This window comes from Moesziomyces antarcticus (genome assembly GCF_000747765.1).
Source record: "Moesziomyces antarcticus DNA, scaffold: scaffold_v10001, strain JCM 10317, whole genome shotgun sequence".
In the NCBI taxonomy this organism is placed as follows: domain Eukaryota; kingdom Fungi; phylum Basidiomycota; class Ustilaginomycetes; order Ustilaginales; family Ustilaginaceae; genus Moesziomyces; species Moesziomyces antarcticus.
Genome location: NW_014639009.1, coordinates 1,774,953 through 1,794,268, shown reverse-complemented (window position 1 = coordinate 1,794,268; position 19,316 = coordinate 1,774,953). Strand labels below are relative to the sequence as shown.

Genomic DNA, 19,316 nt, shown 5'->3' with positions numbered 1-19,316 from the left:
ACCATCGCACTCTCTTTCTGTTTTTGCATCGCATCTGCTTGTACTTGTACCTACTGTGTACACCAATTATACCCAGCGACAGTCGCACCACACACCTCGCAAACGTCGTCTGAAAATTTGAAGACTGGCTCGTGATAGCCTTGCCTGCGATTACAGGGCGAGTCTCGGTCGCTTTGCGATGTTTGCAACCTTTGAGCCGAGCGATCGTTGACAAGAGATTGAGCCAAGCCGAGAATTGGAGCAACGTGCGGAAGATTAAGCGTGCCTCTTGTTGGGTCGACAATCAATCGCCGCACCCTTGCAAGCGGAAGCCAAAAAAGAGTTGTGGTATCGACCGTTGACTCGGCAAGGGCAAAGACCGTATGGATCGCATGCAGACATCGGCAGGTGAACAAGCTCTCGAGCGCCGAATTGCAACCGATTGTGCATCTGCACACCCGAACTCCCCTTACGACCTCGACGACACACGCCCATTGCCCGCGTGTTCGAGGTGTATCCCACGCGGCAAAGCCCAGGGTCCAAACGGACTCCGGACAGCTATATCAAGCCAACCCACTATTGCTCATTGTCTTTGTGTTGATCGAATGACAAGTTGGGCATGACCAAGCTGCATTGATAAGGTTTCATACACGCACGACGATCGGACAAAAGCCAAGGATGGGTTGGCGCAGTCGATGATCCCTCGGCTCTACAGCTTGGTATAGTGGCTTGACAAAAAAGGCTGGTGTGGCGCCATGGAGTCGAGCCGAGGTTGTGTACCACGCGGAGATCTGCACACGATAAGCCACGGATAGGAGGTACTGCAAGACGACGCAATGCACTTGTGGCATGCGGGTTGTCGGAACAGCGGGCAGGATGGCAAAGCCCCGATGTCCCAACGGTATGACGCAAGAGTTGCTGCAGGCTCCGACAGCCGATGTTTGCCTCCGCGTGGCGTGGTGGGGACAGGGAGACGTGTGAGAGCAGCGGCTCGGAAATCGGACGCAAAATGAAGCTCCGATGTCCGATGTCGACATGCGATACGCCATCATCGCCTCGAGCTTTAGATAGCAGACCGCCTCACCATCTGCAAAGAAAAGGAGAGACAAGACAAGCAGACGTCGAGAGCACTGGAAGGCGCCTCGTTTCATGCCCTGCCATTCCAAATGAGGCTTTGCTTGCTCGCTTGCTCGGAGCGCTCGACAGGACGAGGTAGCGCCAATCGATTCGAGCGTATTTGGCAGGTCTCAGGGCGCTGGTTGTCTCAGCGCAGCGGCCAGGCACACTCACGCACGTAGGCCTGGGAGTGGGGGTGCTGCATCTCGACATCCGAGCAACCGCCTTGGCTCCCACGGGAGCGGTGGATGAGAGCCGCGGGTCAGATTGCCTCGGCTGCAGAATCCATCCCCACAAAACCTCCACCTTTTGGACACTGGGCATACACCGGGCCTGTCAAACAATGGGCTAAGCCGTGGGTACTCACTCGGAGCCCAAGCGTGGGTGTGTGTCTCTTTGCAAACTGGCAGGCATCGTGAGAGAGTCGGGGGCGAGTCCGCAACGGGATCAAGAATTGGCTCGATCGAGCAAGCCCGGCATTTTATCGGCGCCAAACCAAAAACAAATCCAAATGCTTGCAGTTGGAGCGACGGGCGTGACAGCTGCAGAGTCGGCGGCGGATGCAGCTGATGCATCCATCCACGCTACTCTGCGCATGTGGGGGTGGCCTTCTTGGCATCGACCATTGCGGCGGTACAATGCCGCCCTTGACGGTGACGCCGATGGAAGAGTCATCCTCGAATCGCAATGTCGGATCTTCCGATCTCTCAGCTCAGGCAGTAAAGGTGGGAGTGTGGCCCAACGGCTCTGGCGAAGGAGGGAGGGATGGACGTGGGCAGAGCCAACGGGGCCAGTTCGGATCACGGACCGACGGTGGTGCGGTGGTTGAGTGTGTGTATGCAGATGAGAGACATTCTGCCGTGGGATTGTGGACCAAGCAAGCGGGGGATGCAAAGCTCGGCTGTCTTCCGATGCAAAGGCTTGCGCTGAGCTCGGTGCTTGCCTCTTGTCTCCCGTCTCTCTCTCTTTCTCGCTCTCGTTACCGGTGTCGACGAGCTGTGAACGTTGCAGCTTCATCCCGCCTCGGTCGTCCCGTTGTGCTGCACTTTCGGTCGCCACGAAAAGGCGGCTGCGCGTGTGACCTTGGACTGGGTGTCGGACGGCGCCTCCGCTGTCACATTGCCGTTGTCTCGGCATTTGGCAGCTGCCGGCCTCTGGCGCCCCCCTCTGCCTTCCCTTCAAGCAACCGCCTTTGCCTTTGATACAACTCGAGCCGCGATACGCTCCAGCCGATAGCTTGCGCCAAACATCCATCTGGCGTGGCCAAAACCAAGCGCAGAAGCTGGCAGTGAGCCCTGCCTCGGCTCATCTGGCCTGCTCTCCCGACAAGATAGGCGTTGTCCTCGAGTGCGGGAGGCCTCTCCAAGCCTTAAAAGCCTGCATCGTTCGGCAACTCGTCCTCAATTCCCGGTCCAACCCAACACCACCCTCGATATCACAGTAGCAACCCCCGCAAGCGCCATTGCACAAGAGCGCCACAATCCGCAACGTCTGTGCCTGACAGCTCGCTTCACGCTGGCTACGGCTTGGAGGTCTAGACATCCAAGCACGGTCTCTAGCGCGCACGGACTGAATCGCAGGCAGAAGGCATAGGTAGACTCGTGAGGCGGCGAGCGAGGTCCAGCTCCACATCGCGCGACCGCCCGTCCCGCCGTCGCAATCAGTCAGCCATCGTCGTCACTTGCGCACCCCCACACTTGGCGACGCGTAACCCGGGCCTCCATCCACCGCGACTGAGCCCAGTTGGCCAAGCAAACACACAGCGTGGGGTGAAAAGACGCCGACGCCGCATCGACTAGGCTCACAAGCGCCCTCGGCTTCCCTCGAGCTTACTCTACTTGTCCGGCCGGGCGTGGATTGAAGCAACGTTGCGCAGCGCCCCCCTCGTCACCACGGGCCCGAGCTTGAGCGTAAGTTCAGCGTTGCTTCGAACCTCCTCCCCACCCGCCGTCGCAATCGCTCAGCCACTGGCATCATCAGCCGGCATCTTGCTCGTCGCCTCCCACCCACGCTCCCCCGCGTGTACGCCGCATACAGCCCCACCATCCTCCGCGGCGGTCTTGGCGGTGGTCTAGATCCCAGGACCCCCGATCAACGCCGCATAAAGCGAGCGCCCCTCGCTGAGCTTCCCGATCGAAGTCGCTACGGCTCAGAGACGCCGCGCAAAGCCGTTCCCGCATCGCACGCTCGTGCTCCGTGCTCCGTGCTCTGTCGGCGAACCGGTAATTGGACAGCTGTCCCGAAGAGGCTTCGTTGACGCAGGATCGCGTACACCACTCGTCCCTGCGTCTGCGTGGGCGCAGCTGCCGCCAACAGCCTCATACGACTCGGCCTCCGACCCGGTCTCCGACTCCGTCCCGTCTCGCCATCGCTCGCAAGAGGTCTCGGCATTCTGACGACGCCGATAAGAACGCTGCTGCACAGCCATCTCCTGGAGCTGCTTGCCAAGATTGCTTGTGCACATCATTGCTGTCGTCTCGTCGAGGTTTGCTCGGTGGTACGACGTGCACCACTGCTTTTCCCAACCGTTCAGTCCAGGCTATAAGACCCCTGGTCGGTTCGTCCAAGCCTCTTGCTCCATCTCCTCCTTGGCTACGCAAGCACCATCTCCGTTGGCGTCACAGCACCATCGAAATCCATCGCACCCTCCTCTACCACACTCACTTGACTCTGCAACCGCAAACATGACATCGATCTTTGCGTCCAAGGCGCTCGGCCGACGCCGTGGATCGGCGCAGACCGGCGAGCTCTCGGACTCGAGCGCATCGTCGCGCAACCACAGCATCTCGTCGCGGGACCGCTCCACATCGCTGGCGAGCTCGCAGATGGACGACTGGAGCGACGGTTTCACGGGCATTGTGGACCTCGACCGCCAGATGCGCCAGCTCGCCATGGCCGAGCAAGGCCACGCCTCGCTGTGCGGGTCGTCGGACCTGGACGTCTACGAGCCGTACTCGCCCTCTAGCTGGTGGGGCGAGAACGAGCAGCGGCGACGCAAGAGCTCGTCGGATGCGCGTCTGGCGAGCGGCTCGCAGTCGTCGCTCTCGACGCGCAGCATTCCACCCTCGCCGCTGTCGCCCGCGCACACCACGGCGAGCACCTCGACCGCGGCGACGTCGCGCTTCTCCAACGACTCGCGCACGCACTCGTCGCTGCTCGCCAAGCGCCAGTCGTCCGGTGCGGTCGACTCGTTCGACGGCGCGCACAGCCCGCTTAGGCTCGCGCCGCTGCCGGCATCGCCGTCGGCGTTTGGTAACTATCGGCTGACGGACTCGGCCCCCGCGCGCGCCTCGGGCGTATTCGACTCGCCCTCCTGGTCCGGTGGCGAGGAGAAGGATCCGCTCACCCCGCTCGCGCTCTCCGCTCGACAGCTCGCGCCCGTCACGCCAGGAACGGCCGCGGCGGCAACATGGACCGACCCCACCGCGCCGGGCTACTTCCCCGCCGGCCTTGTGGCGCGCAGCAAAAAGTCGCGCTCGCTGCGCAAGAAGACCACCCGAGCTCCACTGCCCCGCCTCGTGTCCGGCGAGGTGGTCTCGTCCCCCACCGCCGAGTCCGAGTACGCGCTTGACGAGGCGGCCGCCCCGCGTGGGGAGGACGAGGGCGTCGCAGGGTTGGGATTCGTCATTCCAAGCTCACAGCCACATGCGCCTTCGGGCACGCACGCACTGCGCAGGTCGGCGCAGTCGCTCGCACTCAGCCTGCGCTTCAAGATGCTGCGTGCCAAACGCAGGGTGCGCCGCACGGGTCTCGAAGCCGCCGAGCTCTTCACCCCGCAATCGTCGCGGCGCAGCTCGCTCGACACCACCCCCGCCTTCTGATCCACCTTGCTCGCATCTGCTTTTGTCCGCCTGTATCACTAGTATTATTGTCATTGGTATTATCGCTTTGTCGCGACGAGTGTGGTTGGGTGTCTAGTAGCCGAGGAGGAGACGACGGAGGCGTTTGGTATCCTGTCGACGCTGGTTTCGGAACGTGGGCATGGTGGACCAGCCCTCGCTTTTGGCCAGCACAGGTTCGTTGCTTCGTGTCTCGGGAACCTGGGTTTCCTCATCATCGCCTTGAAAGGCGAGGTGTTTTGGCAGGAGGGCGAGTAGGGCGTTTTGATACGCCGTGTCGGAGGGATATCCCAAGTCGGTGGTTGAGTTCGCACCCTGCTTGGGTGCGGGTGATCTTGACGTCCACCTCTCCGGATCGGTCGAAGGGATGCTGGGGTCTAGACTGGGAAGTGCCGAGTGGGGGTGTGGATCGATGTGGCCGGACCAGGCAGCGGCGACGATACGCGCCTGGACATGTGTGAGCGGCATGGGTACGATACGGATCGGTGCGCCCAGCACGCATATCGAAGCGTCCGCAGCGTAGAACAGGCTCCAGTCGTCGAGATTCGTCAGCTTGGAGCTCGTCCGAAATGGCGGTTCGTACATCTCCCCTCCCACCTGCTGCGGTGGTGTTGAAGGAGGCTGAGGGATGAGCGGGTGTGTATCGAATGGTGCGGCTTCCTGGTCGAGGTAGGGAAAGTCGTACGCGTAGCCGGTGCCAAAGATGATCGTGTCGACATGATCGTGTATCTCTCCACCCTCGAACACGATCCTACTCCCCCCACCCTGCATTTTTTCAATATGGTCGATCCGTGGGACGACGGTGATGCGTTTCGTCCAGTCGGGAGAATCAGTGCTGCGAGGGTCGTAGTCCAGTGGCGGTGGAGAGTCGAATTTTTCATACGAGTGCAGAATGCGTGGTGGATCGCGGTCGCACCGGGCGATGTAGTCGCGAGTTGCAGTGTCGCCTTCGGGGAGGGTTCGGAGGATGTATCCTGCTAGCTCGCGCGCGATGTCTGAGCCGGAAGACGAGTTGCCCACCACCAACACTGTACGCCCTGCGAAGGGAACGGGGGATCGCCACCATGCCGAGTGCATCACGGTGCCTTGGAAATCCCACAGCCCTTTCACGAACGGTATGCTCGGGGTATTGCACCTCCCACTCGCCAAAACCACGCAATCGAACTCTTCTTCCCTTTCGACCCCGGTGGTGGTGTCGATGGATCGAACCGCCCACTTGCTCTCTGCACCGATGCTTTTGGCTGCTGCAGTTGGATCGTGCGAAACACGGCGGACCGATTGCACGGCGGTAGCGAGCCGAGTGTCGATGGGCTCGAGCGTGTTGGCGAAATCGACAATGTACTTCTCCACCATTTGGCGGGATGGAAATAGCGGTGTTTGTGGCGGGTAGGGGTGGGAACGGTAGGTCATAATGTCGCACGGCAAGTTGGTGCGCAGACCATCGTACATCGGCCCCGGGGGGCAGAATCGCCCTGCATCATCGCCGTCTTTACGTCCACCCCACAAAGCATGTGCCCGACCGTGACGGTCAAATCGCACATCGCAATTGCCCGGATCCGCATCGTACGTCCATACTCCTCCGAACCCCGTGCGGCGCTCGAACAATGTCACCGAAAAAGCGCGGGTGCGTGCGTTGATGGCCGCAAGTTGATCCGCCATCGACAGCCCTGCTGGCCCGCCTCCGATGATGGCAACCCGTCGCATCATGCCAAAGCAAGCCATACAACCCAGTGCCCTCCCGCGGAAAAGTCCTCGTACACCGTCCGGTTGAAGGTATCCTGCAAGTGTGGTGGAGGAGAGAGAGGCGTGGCCTCGGAAGATTGGTGTGATCACGTCAGAGAGAACTCGACCCCAGCCGAGGTGGAGGCCGACAGCTCGATGCCGAATATCGCACGCGATGCAGCGGCACCACTCCCACGCCGAAATGAGGCTCACTCTGGTATGCACTTTCAAGCCCCATCCTCACACTCATTGACCAAGACATCACTTGAACGACACGACGAGTGCATTCAAAGCGTACTGCTAAATACAACGGCGGCTTAGTTGAAGACGACCGTCTTGGCGCCGTTGAGCAAGACCCTCCTCTCGGCGGTCCACTTGACCGCCCTGGCGAGCACGCGCGCCTCGACATCCGAGCCGGCCTGGACGAGGTCCGCTGGCGTCATGGCGTGGTCAACACGCTCGACGGCCTGCTCGATGATGGGGCCCTCGTCGAGATCAGCCGTGACAAAGTGCGCCGTAGCACCGATGAGCTTGACGCCGCGCTCAAACGCCTGGTGGTACGGCTTGGCGCCCTTGAAGCTGGGGAGGAAGGAGTGGTGGATGTTGATGATGCGTCCGCTGAACAGGCTGCACAGCTGCGGGCTGAGGATCTGCATGTAGCGGGCGAGCACGATCATGTCGATGTCGTACTGCTTTGCGAGCTTGACCATCTCAGCCTCCTGCCACTGCTTTGTCTTTCCCTCGGCGGCGTTGATGGGGAGGTGGTAGAAGGGGATGCCGTTGGCGCGGGCGAGCGGCTCGTAGTCGGCGTGGTTGGAGATGATGAGCGGCACGGTGATGGGGAGCGTGTTGTTCGAGAGGCGGAAGAGGAGGTCGTTGAGGCAGTGGCCGATCTTGGAGACCATGATGAGCGTGCGCGGCTTCTCCTCGGCGCCAAAGATCTTGACCGACACCTCGGCGGCGGTGGCGAACTCCTCCTCGAACTCGGCCTTGACCTTGGCGAGGAACGCCTGGCGGTTCTGCGCGTAGTCGGATGCCTTGGGGTCCGGGTGCGAGCCGTTCTCTGGCTCGGGCTCCGATGCGTGCACGCGCATGAAGAAGGTGCCCGTCGTGGGGTCGCCGAACTGCGCCGAGTCCATGATGTTCATGTTTCGCCGCGCGAGGAAGCCCGAGATGCGGTGGACGATGCCGGGTCCATCGGGTCCCGAGAGCGTGAGGATGATCGAGGGAGGCGGGAGTGCCGAAGCAGGCTGCTTGGGTCGGATCTTGGAGGGGAGGATCGAGTGCGAGCCGGCAGCAGCGCCGGCGGTCTGCTGAGGTGTCGTCATGGTTTCGAGATCGGCGAGCGAGCGCAGGCCGCGGGTCGAGATGGAGACTGGAGAAGATGCGAACGACTGGCGTGCGAGACGGAGCGAGTTGAAGCTGGTGGGGACGAAGAGCGTGGTCCTGGCCGATGCGAGAGCAGATGAAGCGAGCTTCGATCCGACGAGGTTGAACATCGAATGCGCCCGAATAACAAGGAGCAAAAAAGGTCGACGGATCCTGTTGAGAGGAAGAGTCAGGCCAGCGTGGGAGAGGTCGCAGAGATGAGAGAGCTTTGGATGTGATGGGAGCAAAGACAAGCTGGTCGGCTCCTCCGAGCAGTGGGTGAGAGTTGGAATGCGCCTCCTCCTCCTCCTGGCCAAAAAAAAGGGCATTTCTTCCTTTTTCGCCTGGATTTTCCCGCGGCCCAAGCACGAGGCGACTGACTGCACTGTGACTTCGGAGCGCGCCCCGCTGCTGCCCAGACGCCAAGTCGAGTCGGAGAAGCGGCGAGATTAGATTGATCAGTTGATCATTTGAATCTGATCATGCATGCTTCTCACCAGAGCCTAGCTGCCCATCGCTCCGAACCAACCAGATGGCTGTTTGGCTGCGCCGAGTCACAAGGCCAGGCGTGTCCGGCCTACTTGCCGTGCTCTCCGATCGGAACCACCGAGAGGGTGCCACTTGCAGGCTCAGCTTTGCCCATGAGCATCCCTCTCGGCCAGAGCTCGTTGATCAGCTCGCTGGGCGTGAGGCAGAGGAGAGTGTCAGAAAATTCGCCGCGGGTTCGGGCTGACCGGCCGATCTGCCCGTGTCCCCGGCCTTCCCGTCGTCTCACCTGCTCAGCTCCAACCAGACATGCTTTCCCGGCAGCTGTTCCGTGATGCAGACCGAAGCGCCATGGGAGTAGGTCGCGACGCCCAAGGCGGCTAGAAGCCCCGCTCGTTCCGTGTTTTGCAAGCGCCGAGTGATGCAGTCAGCTCGAGTCGATGAGAATGCTTTGTCACGCTGAGTAAGCAACAGGGTTCGGACGGACGTTTTGCTCCACATGCGCCGAAAGTCCCGCCTGGCAAAAGCACGGCCCCACCACCGCTACCTCGTCTCGATACCCCAACACCTTTCGCAAACGACACCAGCAATACCGTTCCTGCAGAAGTCTGGCTCCAGCCACGCGTACTGCCACCATGAAGCGCAAGGTGCGTGATCCCCGGCCATCCCAAGGAACCAATGATGATCGACTGACAATGCTGCGATTTGCTTCCAGGTGCTGCTGATGGGCCAATCGGGCTGCGGCAAGACGAGCATGCGTTCGCTCATCTTTTCGTCCTACCGGGCTGCAGACACACGGCGGCTGGGCTCGACGTTGGATGTGGAGCATTCGCACGTGCGCTTCCTCGGCAACCTGGTGCTCAACCTGTGGGACTGCGGAGGACAGCAGTCGTACATGGACTCGTATCTGGACAAGCAGCGCTCGCAGGTGTTCTCTACCGTGGGCGTGCTGATCTATGTCTTTGACCTCGTCGGTGCCGAGGGAGGTGAGGAGGGGATCGAGGAATGGGAGCGCGATCTGCGCTACTACAAGGACTGCATCTCGGCGCTCTATCAGTACTCGCCCGATGCGCAGGTGTTCTGTCTGCTGCACAAGATGGACTTGGTCGATAAGAGTAGGCGTGCGGCGGTGTATTCGAGTCGTGTCAAGGAGCTCAGGAGGAAGAGTAGGGAGGTTGCACAGGCGGCTGCGAATGCCAGGGCGGCAGCGGATGGGTTCCGGGTGCATTGTTTTGCCACGAGTATTTGGGACGAGAGCTTGTATCGCGCGTGGAGTCGGATTGTGCAGACGCAGATTCCGGCACTGGGCGTGTTGGAGCGTCATCTGCAGCAGCTGGCGGATACGTGCTCGGCGAGCGAGGTGGTGGTGTTTGAACGAACCACGTTTCTGGTCATCGCCAAAACCGCATCCAGCTCCGCCGCACCCCTGTCGTCGTCGTTCAACAAGGACTCGATCCAACCCTCTTCCGGTGGTCGATACATCTACGACGAAGATGAAGAGGGCCTCGAAGGGTTTAGGGATACGCAGGGTAGGGTGGCATCAACACCGCTCGGCTCGGGCTTTATCACATCGTCCACCCACCCTGCTGCTCATTCCGAAACGGTGGCTTTTGGTACAAGAGCCGCAGGGTTGGATCCAGAGCGATTCGAAAAGGTGTCGGAGCTCATCAAAAACTTCAAGCTGTCGTGTCAGAAGCTACCTGCCAAATCGAGCCAGTGCGAGTTTCAGGCGGTCGAACTCAAAGCTCCGAACTTTAGCGCGTACATCGACAGCCTGACCTCCAACACGTACATCATGCTGCTGGTGCGCGATCCTTCGATCCAGATGGCAAGCATCAAGCTCAACGTCCAACTGGCACGCGACCACTTTGAACGCCTCCAGGCCATCAATCTTCGCTCCTAGCACACATACCCCACCCGCCTTTTCGCGACTGTTCGTTCGAAATGCATTCGTAGTCACTGTTGAGCATGCGCAAGTGGGAGTGTGCGCATTGCAGGGGGTTCAGGGTGCAGGCTCGCGCTTGAGAATTTGCAGCTTGGGCTGGGAAGCAGGCGCAGTTGCGGTGGATGCAGTTGGCGGCTTGGTGGATGTTTTGGCGCCACCCTTGCGACGGGGAGGTTTTTTGCGCGTCGAACCGTCGCCCTCAGCAACGCCAGCATCAGCACTGTTCTCGGCGGCCGGAGCTTTGGCGTCGGACTTCTTCTTGGCCGGTCGTCCGCCAGCTTGCTTGGGGTTCCTGGCCGGTGTTGCCTCCGCAGCGTTGGGGGCGTCCTTGGTTGGGTTGCTCTGCTTCTTGGCGCTCTCGGGCTTGTTAGTGGCCTTTGGCGCAGCGTCTGTGTTGGCGGCATTGGCATCGACGCCGTCGGCTCGGCGCTTGCCCTTGCGCTGTCGGCTCTTCTTTTCGCGCTTGGGCGGTTCCTGGCCGCCTGCCTCGATCTCCTTGCCGCCACCTACGTGCGCAGCATCGACCGCAGCGAGCTTTTCCTTTGTCCGATGCCTCTTGCCCTTCTTGGCCTTCTTAATGGCCGGCTCGGCGGGCTGCATTGCCGTCGCTGCTGCTGCTCCGTCCGCATTCCTGGCAGCCGCTTTAGCAGCGGCCCTCTCGGCCTTTTTGGCCTTTTTGGCGAGTGCAGCGGATTCGAGCTTGGCCTGCTTGACGGCGCGCAGATGCTCGAGCAGTGGCGTCGACTTGCCCGCCGCCGCTGCGGCCTCGCGCTCCCGTGCGCGCTCTCTGGGGTCGTACGTCGACGCAAGCAGGTCGCCCTCTGCCCTCTTTGCATCGTCACCGACGTTGGACAGGCGCTCGACGAACGCGAGATAGTCGCCGTCCGCCTCGATGGTGCCTTGCTTGGGGTCGGGCTTGCTGCGTCGCCCGCGCGCGGGGACTACCTTTTGGTACGGTGCAAACTCGACCATCGCCACCGTCTCGCGCGCTTTGCTGTCGCGAAAGATATGGCCGTCAAAGTGCTTGTGGAAGAGGACGAGGGCGTGTGCATCGAGGAAGCGCACGTACGCGCGCGCGTGCTTGTTCTGCTTGCTCGCGTCCGTCTTGAGCTTGCCCGGGATGAACTGCTTGAAGTCTACAGTCGGCGTGAGGGTAGGCGCAGAAGATGTGGAAGCGGACGCTTCGCCGGATACGCTGGTGGTGGATGAGGATGTAGGTGGTTGACAGTCGGCAGCATCACGGATCCACGGCGAGACGGCTTTCCAGAACACCGCCTCGGGCAGATTGGGCGGCAGCCGTCGGATGACCACCTTGCTTTTGAAGTGCGTCGACGCCTTGCCCTGTCGCGTCGCCGCGGGCTTGGCAGCATCCCTTCTGGCGGGTCTCTTGGACGGCTGAGCTGATGCAGGTGCGGGCGCAGCTTTTGCATCTTGATCGAACGCAGACGCTTTTGGGTTGCGGTTGTTGGCTGCTCGTTCTCGATTCTGCTGCGCGCGCGCGCGGTTGTCGGCCGCCTTTTGTGCGTTGGCCGCCTGCTTGGCCTTGGAAGGCTGAGTATCGGCGAGAGACGCCGAGATGTCCGGCTGCGACATGGTGGACATATACGGCCAGCGCAGTTCCGGTCGCAGTGCTGGTGGTCGAGGGCGAAGAGCGTAAAGATGGATCGCGCGCTGCTCAGGGTCCAAGCAGGTGGGGCGGCTGAGCAACCCACGCTCTGCTCTGCGCGAGAATAATTTTGGGGCTCGGAAGTGCCGCCAAGTGATGTGGAGCAGATGAAGCCACCATTCGACCGTCGGAACATCCGCCTTTTCCCACCACGATCAGTCACCCACTCTCTACATACTCACGACCATGCCGCCTCGCCGCACTCGAGCAGCCGTAAAGGCGGAGTCGCCCGAGCCCGAGCCCGCCGCGCCAGCCTCGCCTTCAGAACCATCCGCAGGCCCAAGCAACGACGCATCTACACCCACGAGCAAAGGCAAGAGCAAAGCACGAGCTGCCCGTCACCAGCCGCTCATCGCCGAATCCGCGCCCTCTCCACAGGCTGAAGAAGATGAAGCAAAGGTGTCCATGGCGGATCGACAGGCGCGCTTGACGGCGCTGCGTGCGCGGATGGCAGCGTCGACCAAAGCCAACCGACGCGACATTCTCTCCGAGCAATCGCGCGCGCGTGCGGTAGCTGCCGAGATGCGCGGTCCGTCTGCATCACGCAAGCTACAAAAGGCGGAAAAGGTGCTGGAGGAGCGAGACCTTCGCGAATCAGGAGAGGACGTGGAGCGGCATCGGAACATGCAGTACTCGCTCGAAGACTCGGAGCGCTGGGATGCCAAGCAGGAGCAAAAGCAGAAGCGCATCGATCAAGGCCAGGCGGACTTTGGCGATGCGGCCGAAAAGGCGTACCAGCGCCAGCTGAGGTCGCTCAAACCGGATGTGGCGGCGTACAAGCAGCAGCGCGATGCGGACCAGACCGCACGAAAGGCAACCGGTAAAGCAAAGGTGGTTGGAGGGGACGAGATTTACTATGGCGATCATAGGCCGACGGACGATGCGCTGGATAGGGTCGTTTCGCATCTGAACAAGGAGCGAGAGCTGATTCAGAATAGGAGCAGGAGGAGACAGGATGCGGACGACGACCAGGTCAACTACATCAACGACGACAACAAGCACTTTAACAAGAAGCTCAAGCGCTTCTACGACAAGCAGACGCAGGAGATCAGGGAGAATCGTAAGTTTCGCACTGCAGTATCGATGTGCTGGAAGCCGCGGCTGATTTTTTTGCGAGTGTTTTGTGTCGGAACAGTCGAGAGAGGTACCGCGCTATGATCGCACGGCTGCGCGGGCGCATGGTCGACTTCAAGCGGCGCAACGACTAACTCGACACGGATACACGCTGGCATACTGCTTGCACGCTGGCGACTCGCTTTCTGTGCGAGTCAAGATCGCATCACGACCGCAGGTGCGTTCCAACTGGGCGTGCTCGGTACCTGGCGCGCGCTGTGCCGACGTGCACGCCGTCATTGGTGGCAAGCAGGTCAAGGCGCACCACAGCGCAGAGCCGCAGTGAACGAGTTAGCAGAGGAAGTGCAATGTAACAACAGATCTTATTCGCCACCACTGCTCGCGTACAGGCACGCATCGTGGAGATGTGCGTGCTACTGACTGAGCCAGCCAAGCACGCCCGATCAGGCACTTGATACACACAAGCTTCGACGAGTAGTGGCGGTGTGTCGTAGTGGAAGCTCCTGCTGCACTGCGAAGAGAGACCAATCGACCGCTTGCATACAGGTGTGCGCTGAGCGGATGTGCGTGCTGTCGATCGCAGGCAAGCAGGTTCAGGCGATCGACGTGGGTGCCAATCATGACGCAGATGGGTGATGAACAAGCAGCGACGACCGCACTGCGGCAAGAAGTGATAGACGAATTCAGCTCGACTGCTTGCTCGCATGTACTGTACACAGCGCAGATGCACTGCGACGGCCCATCCGCATTGGCTGTTGACAAACAGACACGAAGCGAGAGGAAAGATGCTTGATTCATCACTGGCATTGCAGAGTGGATAAGAAGTATGAGGATTTTCTGCCGGTGTGCCTTTTCCGCAGTGACGTGTCGGAACCCGAGCGGCAGACGTAGCAGCGGTTGCTGGGTCGCTGGCTGCTCACATACAGACACGGAGCCGGCTTGGCATCATGGCCGCAGTTCAAAAACCCTGGGTGTGAGATGCACATAGGAATGGTGGGATGTCGCAGTCGAAGCCTCGCTCTGCGACAACACACAATTTCAGCTTGACCGCTGGCGTCAGGCATGTTTTGTGGAAATGTTCGCTTTGTTTCATTATGGGCATTGCAGAGTGGCTTCGTATACAAGCAAGGAGCGAAGAACCGCGCACGCTGCTGTTGTAGACCGGCAAAGTCCAGTCGGTCGACGTATAAACGAGGAGTGATGGTGTGCTGCAAAACATCGACCTCGCTGCGACGATCCGGATTGGCTGCTCCCATACAGACTCGGAACAAGAGGAACGATGCTTGATCCAGCACGGGCATCGCAGAGTGTGTGAGATGTGCGTGGGGATTGTGGTGTGTCGCAGTCGAAGCCTTAACCGTACTGCGACGATACATCCATCCGGATTGGCTTCTCGCATGTAGACAAGGGGCAAAGGAACGATGCATGGTCCATATCGACATTGCAGATTGGCCTCGTACACAGCCCGAGTGAAAGAAGCGTGCACGCTGCTGTTGGAGGCAAGCAGGTCCAGTCGAGCGTAAAATGAACGAAAAGTGACGGTATGCCGCAGTCGAAGCTTCGCGCTGCGACAACAGACACAGTTCGACCGCTCCCATACAGACCCGCGCACTGAAGATGTGCATGCTTGATTCATTACCGTCATGGAAGAGTGGCCCTATGTCAATATCAATGAGCCGGTGTGTGAGACATACATGGGTGTCGTGATGTGTCGCAGTTGAAGCATCGACCTCAGCGGGACAATCGACGAGTTCAGCACAACTTCTCGCATATCGACACGCACTGTGCGGGAGTCTGCGCTGCCAGGCGGTCATCGTAAGCACTCCACCACAGCGCAGGCGCGTTATAGTCGAGATGCGACGACCGCGTTGCGACAATACAAACATCCGCACTGGCTGCTCACTAGCAGACACGGGGCAAGGGATTCATGCATTGTTCACTTTGGGCATTGCAGAGTGTGTGAGATGCACATGTGGGTTGTGGTGGATCGCCGTCGAAGCCTAACCTCATTTCGACGACAGGCGCAACTTGACTGCTCGCTTGTAGGCATGCAATGTGCCGATATGTATGCTGCTGTCGCAAGCAAGCAGGGAAAGATCGTGCACAGGTGTGTTGTGCGCACGCTGCTGTCGCTGAGAAGCACGGCCGGGCACATCTCGCAGCACAGGCACAGAGTCAACAAGTAGCGACGTTATGTCGCACGACCTCACTGCGACGATAAACAGCAGATGGATTCAGCTTGGCAGCGCGCAAGCAGACCCACGCTGTGAAGAACAAGATGGTGCACTGCAGTTGAAGCCTCGCACTGCAATGACAGACGATTTCAGCTTGGCCGCTCCCTACCAGGCACGCTGTGGGAATGTGCACGCTTGATTCATTACCAACATTGCATAGTGCATGGGAAGTACGAGGGTATGGTGGCGGAGTTGCTTTTGTTTAGCTACGACAGGGACGCTGTTGGTGCTAGTGCGATGCCTGTTGATGCAGGGCGCTGGCGGAGCGGACGACAGGCAGAGATGGTACGGAACGATTGTAATTGATGGTAGTTCTATCTACAGTGTGTGTGCGAGCGAAATGGTCGAAGTGAGTGAGCTAGTGAGGAGGAGGTGTGTGCGTTGTACCCCTGAGTGGGCGGAGGTGTATACGCGCGCCTCCAGTGCGCGCGCGTGGCGTAAGTGGGCGTGTGGTGTATGCAGGTACCGGCCTGCTCGAGCCGGAACCCCACCAACAGACGCGAGCGACCAACTCAGCAGCCGGGTGTTGGTAGCGACGATATGTTGCAGTCAAAACATTGATCGCACTTCGCCGAAACACCGATCCGGATTGGCTGCTCACATACAGACACGGAGCCGGCTTGGCATCATGGCCGCAGTTCAAAAACCCTGGGTGTGAGATGCACATAGGAATGGTGGGATGTCGCAGTCGAAGCCTCGCTCTGCGACAACACACAATTTCAGCTTGACCGCTGGCGTCAGGCATGTTTTGTGGAAATGTTCGCTTTGTTTCATTATGGGCATTGCAGAGTGGCTTCGTATACAAGCAAGGAGCGAAGAACCGCGCACGCTGCTGTTGTAGACCGGCAAAGTCCAGTCGGTCGACGTATAAATGAGGAGTGATGGTGTGCTGCAAAACATCGACCTCGCTGCAACGATCCGGATTGGCTGCTCACATACAGACTTGGAACAAGAGGAACGATGCTTGATCCAGCACGGGCATTGCAGAGTGTGTGAGATGTACATGGCTGTCTTGGCGTGTCGCCGTTTAGACATCGACTGCACTTCGCCAATACATCCATCCGCATTGGCGGCTCAAACACAGACACAGGTCAAGAGATTCATGGTTGATTCATTATCGGCAGAGTGTGTTCGATGTACATGGATATGGTGGCGGCGTCCCTTTTGCGCCCTTCGAAACCCGAGCGAATCACTCAGCAGCGGGCGTTGGGTCTTGAGTTGAGGTTGTACGTGATCCAGCCGCCCTTGAGGCCGCGCTGGTAGTCCCAGTCTGCGGCGCTTTCGGTCTTCCAGGTCCAGAACACCCATCCGGAGGCGCGCTCGTACACCGAGATCTGGGTCTCGAACAGACGCTGTAGCGAGGCCTTGTAGGCAGCGGAGAAGTTGGAGCCGTCGCCGGTCTTGTCGGCGCAGTTGCCGACGTAGTAGCTGCCCTGGCCGAAGGTGCCGTCGTAGCGGGCGCCAACGCCGCGACCGTTGAGGTACTTGGCACAGTCGGTGGGGGCGGCGGTCCATTCGCCCACAATGGTCCAGAGGTTGCCGTTGGACGAGGCGAGGCCGTTGGCTTGGCTGCAGTAGTTGTTGAGTCGTGCGTCTTCGGACATGGCCACCTGGTCGGGCGAGAATACAGAGTAAATGTGCGTGTCGAGGAGCACCTGCTGGTACTGCGGAGGCTGCTGGAAGCCCCTCCAGTAGTCGAGACCCATGAAGCCGTCGTGGATCATGATGGCAGCATTGCCAAACTTGGCGCGCGCGGCCGAGTAGCCGGCATTGTAGTAGTTCTTTGTGAAAGGCATGATGTTGCCGCCGACAAAGCCGGCGGGCTCGTTGAGCAGCTCGATCGAGGTGACGGTGCCGCCGTACTTTGCAAATCGCGCAGCGATGGTCGAGATGACGCGGATGGCGCGGTCGGCGTTGCTCTGCGAGTTGGGCCACTGAACGGCGCCCTTGCGGCCAGAGTTGTCAAAGCCGTTCTGCGAGCCGGGTGCGCCGTGGAGGTCGATGATGACCTTGAGGCCGTACTTGCGCGACCATTGGACGGCGCGTTCGAGATAGTCGGCCTGGTTGTAGCGCACGTAGGGCTCGCCAGCCGAGGTGTCAAAGGCCCAGTAGCCGATGGGGATGCGAACGTGGTTGAGACCGGCGCCGGCGATGGCAGCAAAGTCGGCTTCGGTGTAGAAGGTGGACCAGTGGCGCGAGAGACGGCCGTAGGCGTTGCTTGCGTACTGACCAAACGTCCACTCGTCGATCACGCGAGAGTCGCCAGTGTTGTCGTAGAGACTGGGGGTGATCCACGGCTCTGATACGAGCCAGCCGCCGATGTTGACACCGCGCACCTGTTGCGACGCAGATGCAAGGAGGAGTGCGTGTTAGCATTCACGAACCGTGTCGAGTCAATTGGGATTGTGGCCTACCTTTTGGCTTCCATAGGCAAAGCCTGGGTTTTGACGTTCTTGGAGGACGATGCGGGGGTTCTCGAGGAGCTGTCCGCGTTCGTCGAGGAGGGAATCTTGAAGCACACCCGCTTCATTTGCACGGACGACGGGGCGTGTGTCGTTACCGTAGGGTGCAAAGGCGCCAATGGGCGAGGGTGCAGCCGCAGCCCGCTGCGACACGAGGGCGAGGGCGGAGAGGATGGTCGGGAGAAGGGAAAAGTGGAGCATCATGTTTGCACCAGCTGACGGAGGCCTTGCTAGCAGGGCCGAGATTGAAGAGACGGACGATTGGGACGAAGTCGCCGGACCAGCGGGATCGTGATGAAGGCTTTTGTTGATCTTTGGGGGGGGCCAAGGTACGAGAGCGCTGACCAGAGAGCTCGTGTTTATATGAGCAAGGGTATGAAGAGCAGAGAGGTAGGCAGGTTGTCTGACCAGCAGACGAGCCGAGCAGTCAGCTTTTGCTGCAGCAGCAGGGGTTCGGGGCGAGCGGAGAAACAGGGCGAGGCTAGACGCGGGAGAAGGGAGAAAGAAGAACAGGTGTGCCGGCAAACCTGGTTGGCGTGGACGGACTGCGTGCTAGTGGGGAGTGGAAGCGAAGTGGGGATGGTGGAAAGGAGGTTAGGGCGAGCTTGGCGGGGGAGGGCACGGCTAAAGACTCGAGCCGAGCGTCAGGTTGGCAGGAGCAAGGGTGGAGAGCGGGGCGAAGCGATGCGACGCCTACAAGCTCCGATACGTGCAGACGGTGTCGAGACGCACGGCGAAGGCAGCACCTCGACGTCGAGTAATGCAGGGACCGCACGGCAAAGCGCACAGTGTGTGTGTCTCGGCGAGCTTGCTCAGTTGCCGTGTGAATCTGGACTCATTTGTGTAGCTCAAGGAGAGCCAAAGGTGGCAAGAGCGAGGGCGGATGCTACGGTAAGCGGAGTGGCAGGAGTTGCATATGATGCACAGGCTAAAGTTACAGGCTGCACAGACAGGCACCGACACTGGCGAGGAGGAACGGTTGCCGAGGCAACGCTTTAAGCCAACGCAATATAACAACGTCTACATGAAGCGATGGCGTTGGGGCTTGGCCGGCCAGGCTTGGCTGTGGCCGGTGATGAAGAGGCTCAAAGTGACCTGACCGATGACACGGGCAACGCCAAAACCAGCAGCAGAGCGCGACGACGGCGGCGTGTTGAAGAGTGCCGAGGTGGCGCCGCGCAGAGTGGATGACAGCAGACGGCACTAGAGCCCAACTCGACGGCGGCTCCTCGGCGCAACCCAACAGCTGCACCTCATCGGCCCATCACCAACGCGTCGGTCTCCCCGTCACGGCCAATTTTTACACGAGACAAACACTTTTTTTTTCTCGATATAAAAATATTCCCTACGCCCCGCCCTCGCTTGAGCTCATGCACGCACTCACAGACTAGCGAGCCAAGCGGGTTGTGGCATGGCATGACCACC

At 60.1% G+C, this 19,316-nt stretch overlaps 7 protein-coding genes across 7 annotated transcripts; 3 read left to right on the top strand and 4 right to left on the bottom strand.

The window, feature by feature from the left end:
* Positions 1–3,779: 3,779 nt before the first annotated feature.
* Positions 3,780–4,916, top strand: PAN0_001d0642 (uncharacterized protein; the record flags this gene model as incomplete). The annotated part of the gene is made up of 1 exon (XM_014804257.1): positions 3,780–4,916. The coding sequence occupies one exon, from the start codon at positions 3,780–3,782 to the stop codon at positions 4,914–4,916; it is 1,137 nt and encodes a 378-aa protein (XP_014659743.1).
* Positions 4,917–5,009: 93 nt separating this feature from the next.
* PAN0_001c0641 (FAD/NAD(P)-binding domain-containing protein) lies at positions 5,010–6,656 on the bottom strand (the record flags this gene model as incomplete). Its single annotated transcript, XM_014804256.1, has 1 exon — positions 5,010–6,656. The coding sequence occupies one exon, from the start codon at positions 6,654–6,656 to the stop codon at positions 5,010–5,012; it is 1,647 nt and encodes a 548-aa protein (XP_014659742.1).
* Positions 6,657–6,973: 317 nt separating this feature from the next.
* On the bottom strand, positions 6,974–8,155 carry PAN0_001c0640 (formyltetrahydrofolate deformylase; the record flags this gene model as incomplete). The annotated part of the gene is made up of 1 exon (XM_014804255.1): positions 6,974–8,155. One exon carries the CDS (start codon positions 8,153–8,155, stop codon positions 6,974–6,976), a length of 1,182 nt encoding a protein of 393 aa, XP_014659741.1.
* Positions 8,156–8,506: 351 nt separating this feature from the next.
* On the top strand, positions 8,507–10,413 carry PAN0_001d0639 (MGC78980 protein; the record flags this gene model as incomplete). The annotated part of the gene is made up of 4 exons (XM_014804254.1): positions 8,507–8,710; positions 8,851–8,867; positions 9,022–9,157; positions 9,226–10,413. The coding sequence occupies 4 exons, from the start codon at positions 8,507–8,509 to the stop codon at positions 10,411–10,413; spliced, it is 1,545 nt and encodes a 514-aa protein (XP_014659740.1).
* A 99-nt stretch (positions 10,414–10,512) lies between these two features.
* PAN0_001c0638 (uncharacterized protein) lies at positions 10,513–12,057 on the bottom strand (the record flags this gene model as incomplete). The annotated part of the gene is made up of 1 exon (XM_014804253.1): positions 10,513–12,057. The coding sequence occupies one exon, from the start codon at positions 12,055–12,057 to the stop codon at positions 10,513–10,515; it is 1,545 nt and encodes a 514-aa protein (XP_014659739.1).
* Positions 12,058–12,307: 250 nt separating this feature from the next.
* PAN0_001d0637 (syf2 splicing factor family protein) lies at positions 12,308–13,520 on the top strand (the record flags this gene model as incomplete). The annotated part of the gene is made up of 2 exons (XM_014804252.1): positions 12,308–13,181; positions 13,315–13,520. 2 exons carry the CDS (start codon positions 12,308–12,310, stop codon positions 13,518–13,520), a joined length of 1,080 nt encoding a protein of 359 aa, XP_014659738.1.
* A 3,102-nt stretch (positions 13,521–16,622) lies between these two features.
* PAN0_001c0636 (glycoside hydrolase family 5 protein) lies at positions 16,623–18,095 on the bottom strand (the record flags this gene model as incomplete). Its single annotated transcript, XM_014804251.1, has 2 exons — positions 16,623–17,765; positions 17,844–18,095. The coding sequence occupies 2 exons, from the start codon at positions 18,093–18,095 to the stop codon at positions 16,623–16,625; spliced, it is 1,395 nt and encodes a 464-aa protein (XP_014659737.1).
* Between the last annotated feature and the right edge of the window lie 1,221 nt (positions 18,096–19,316).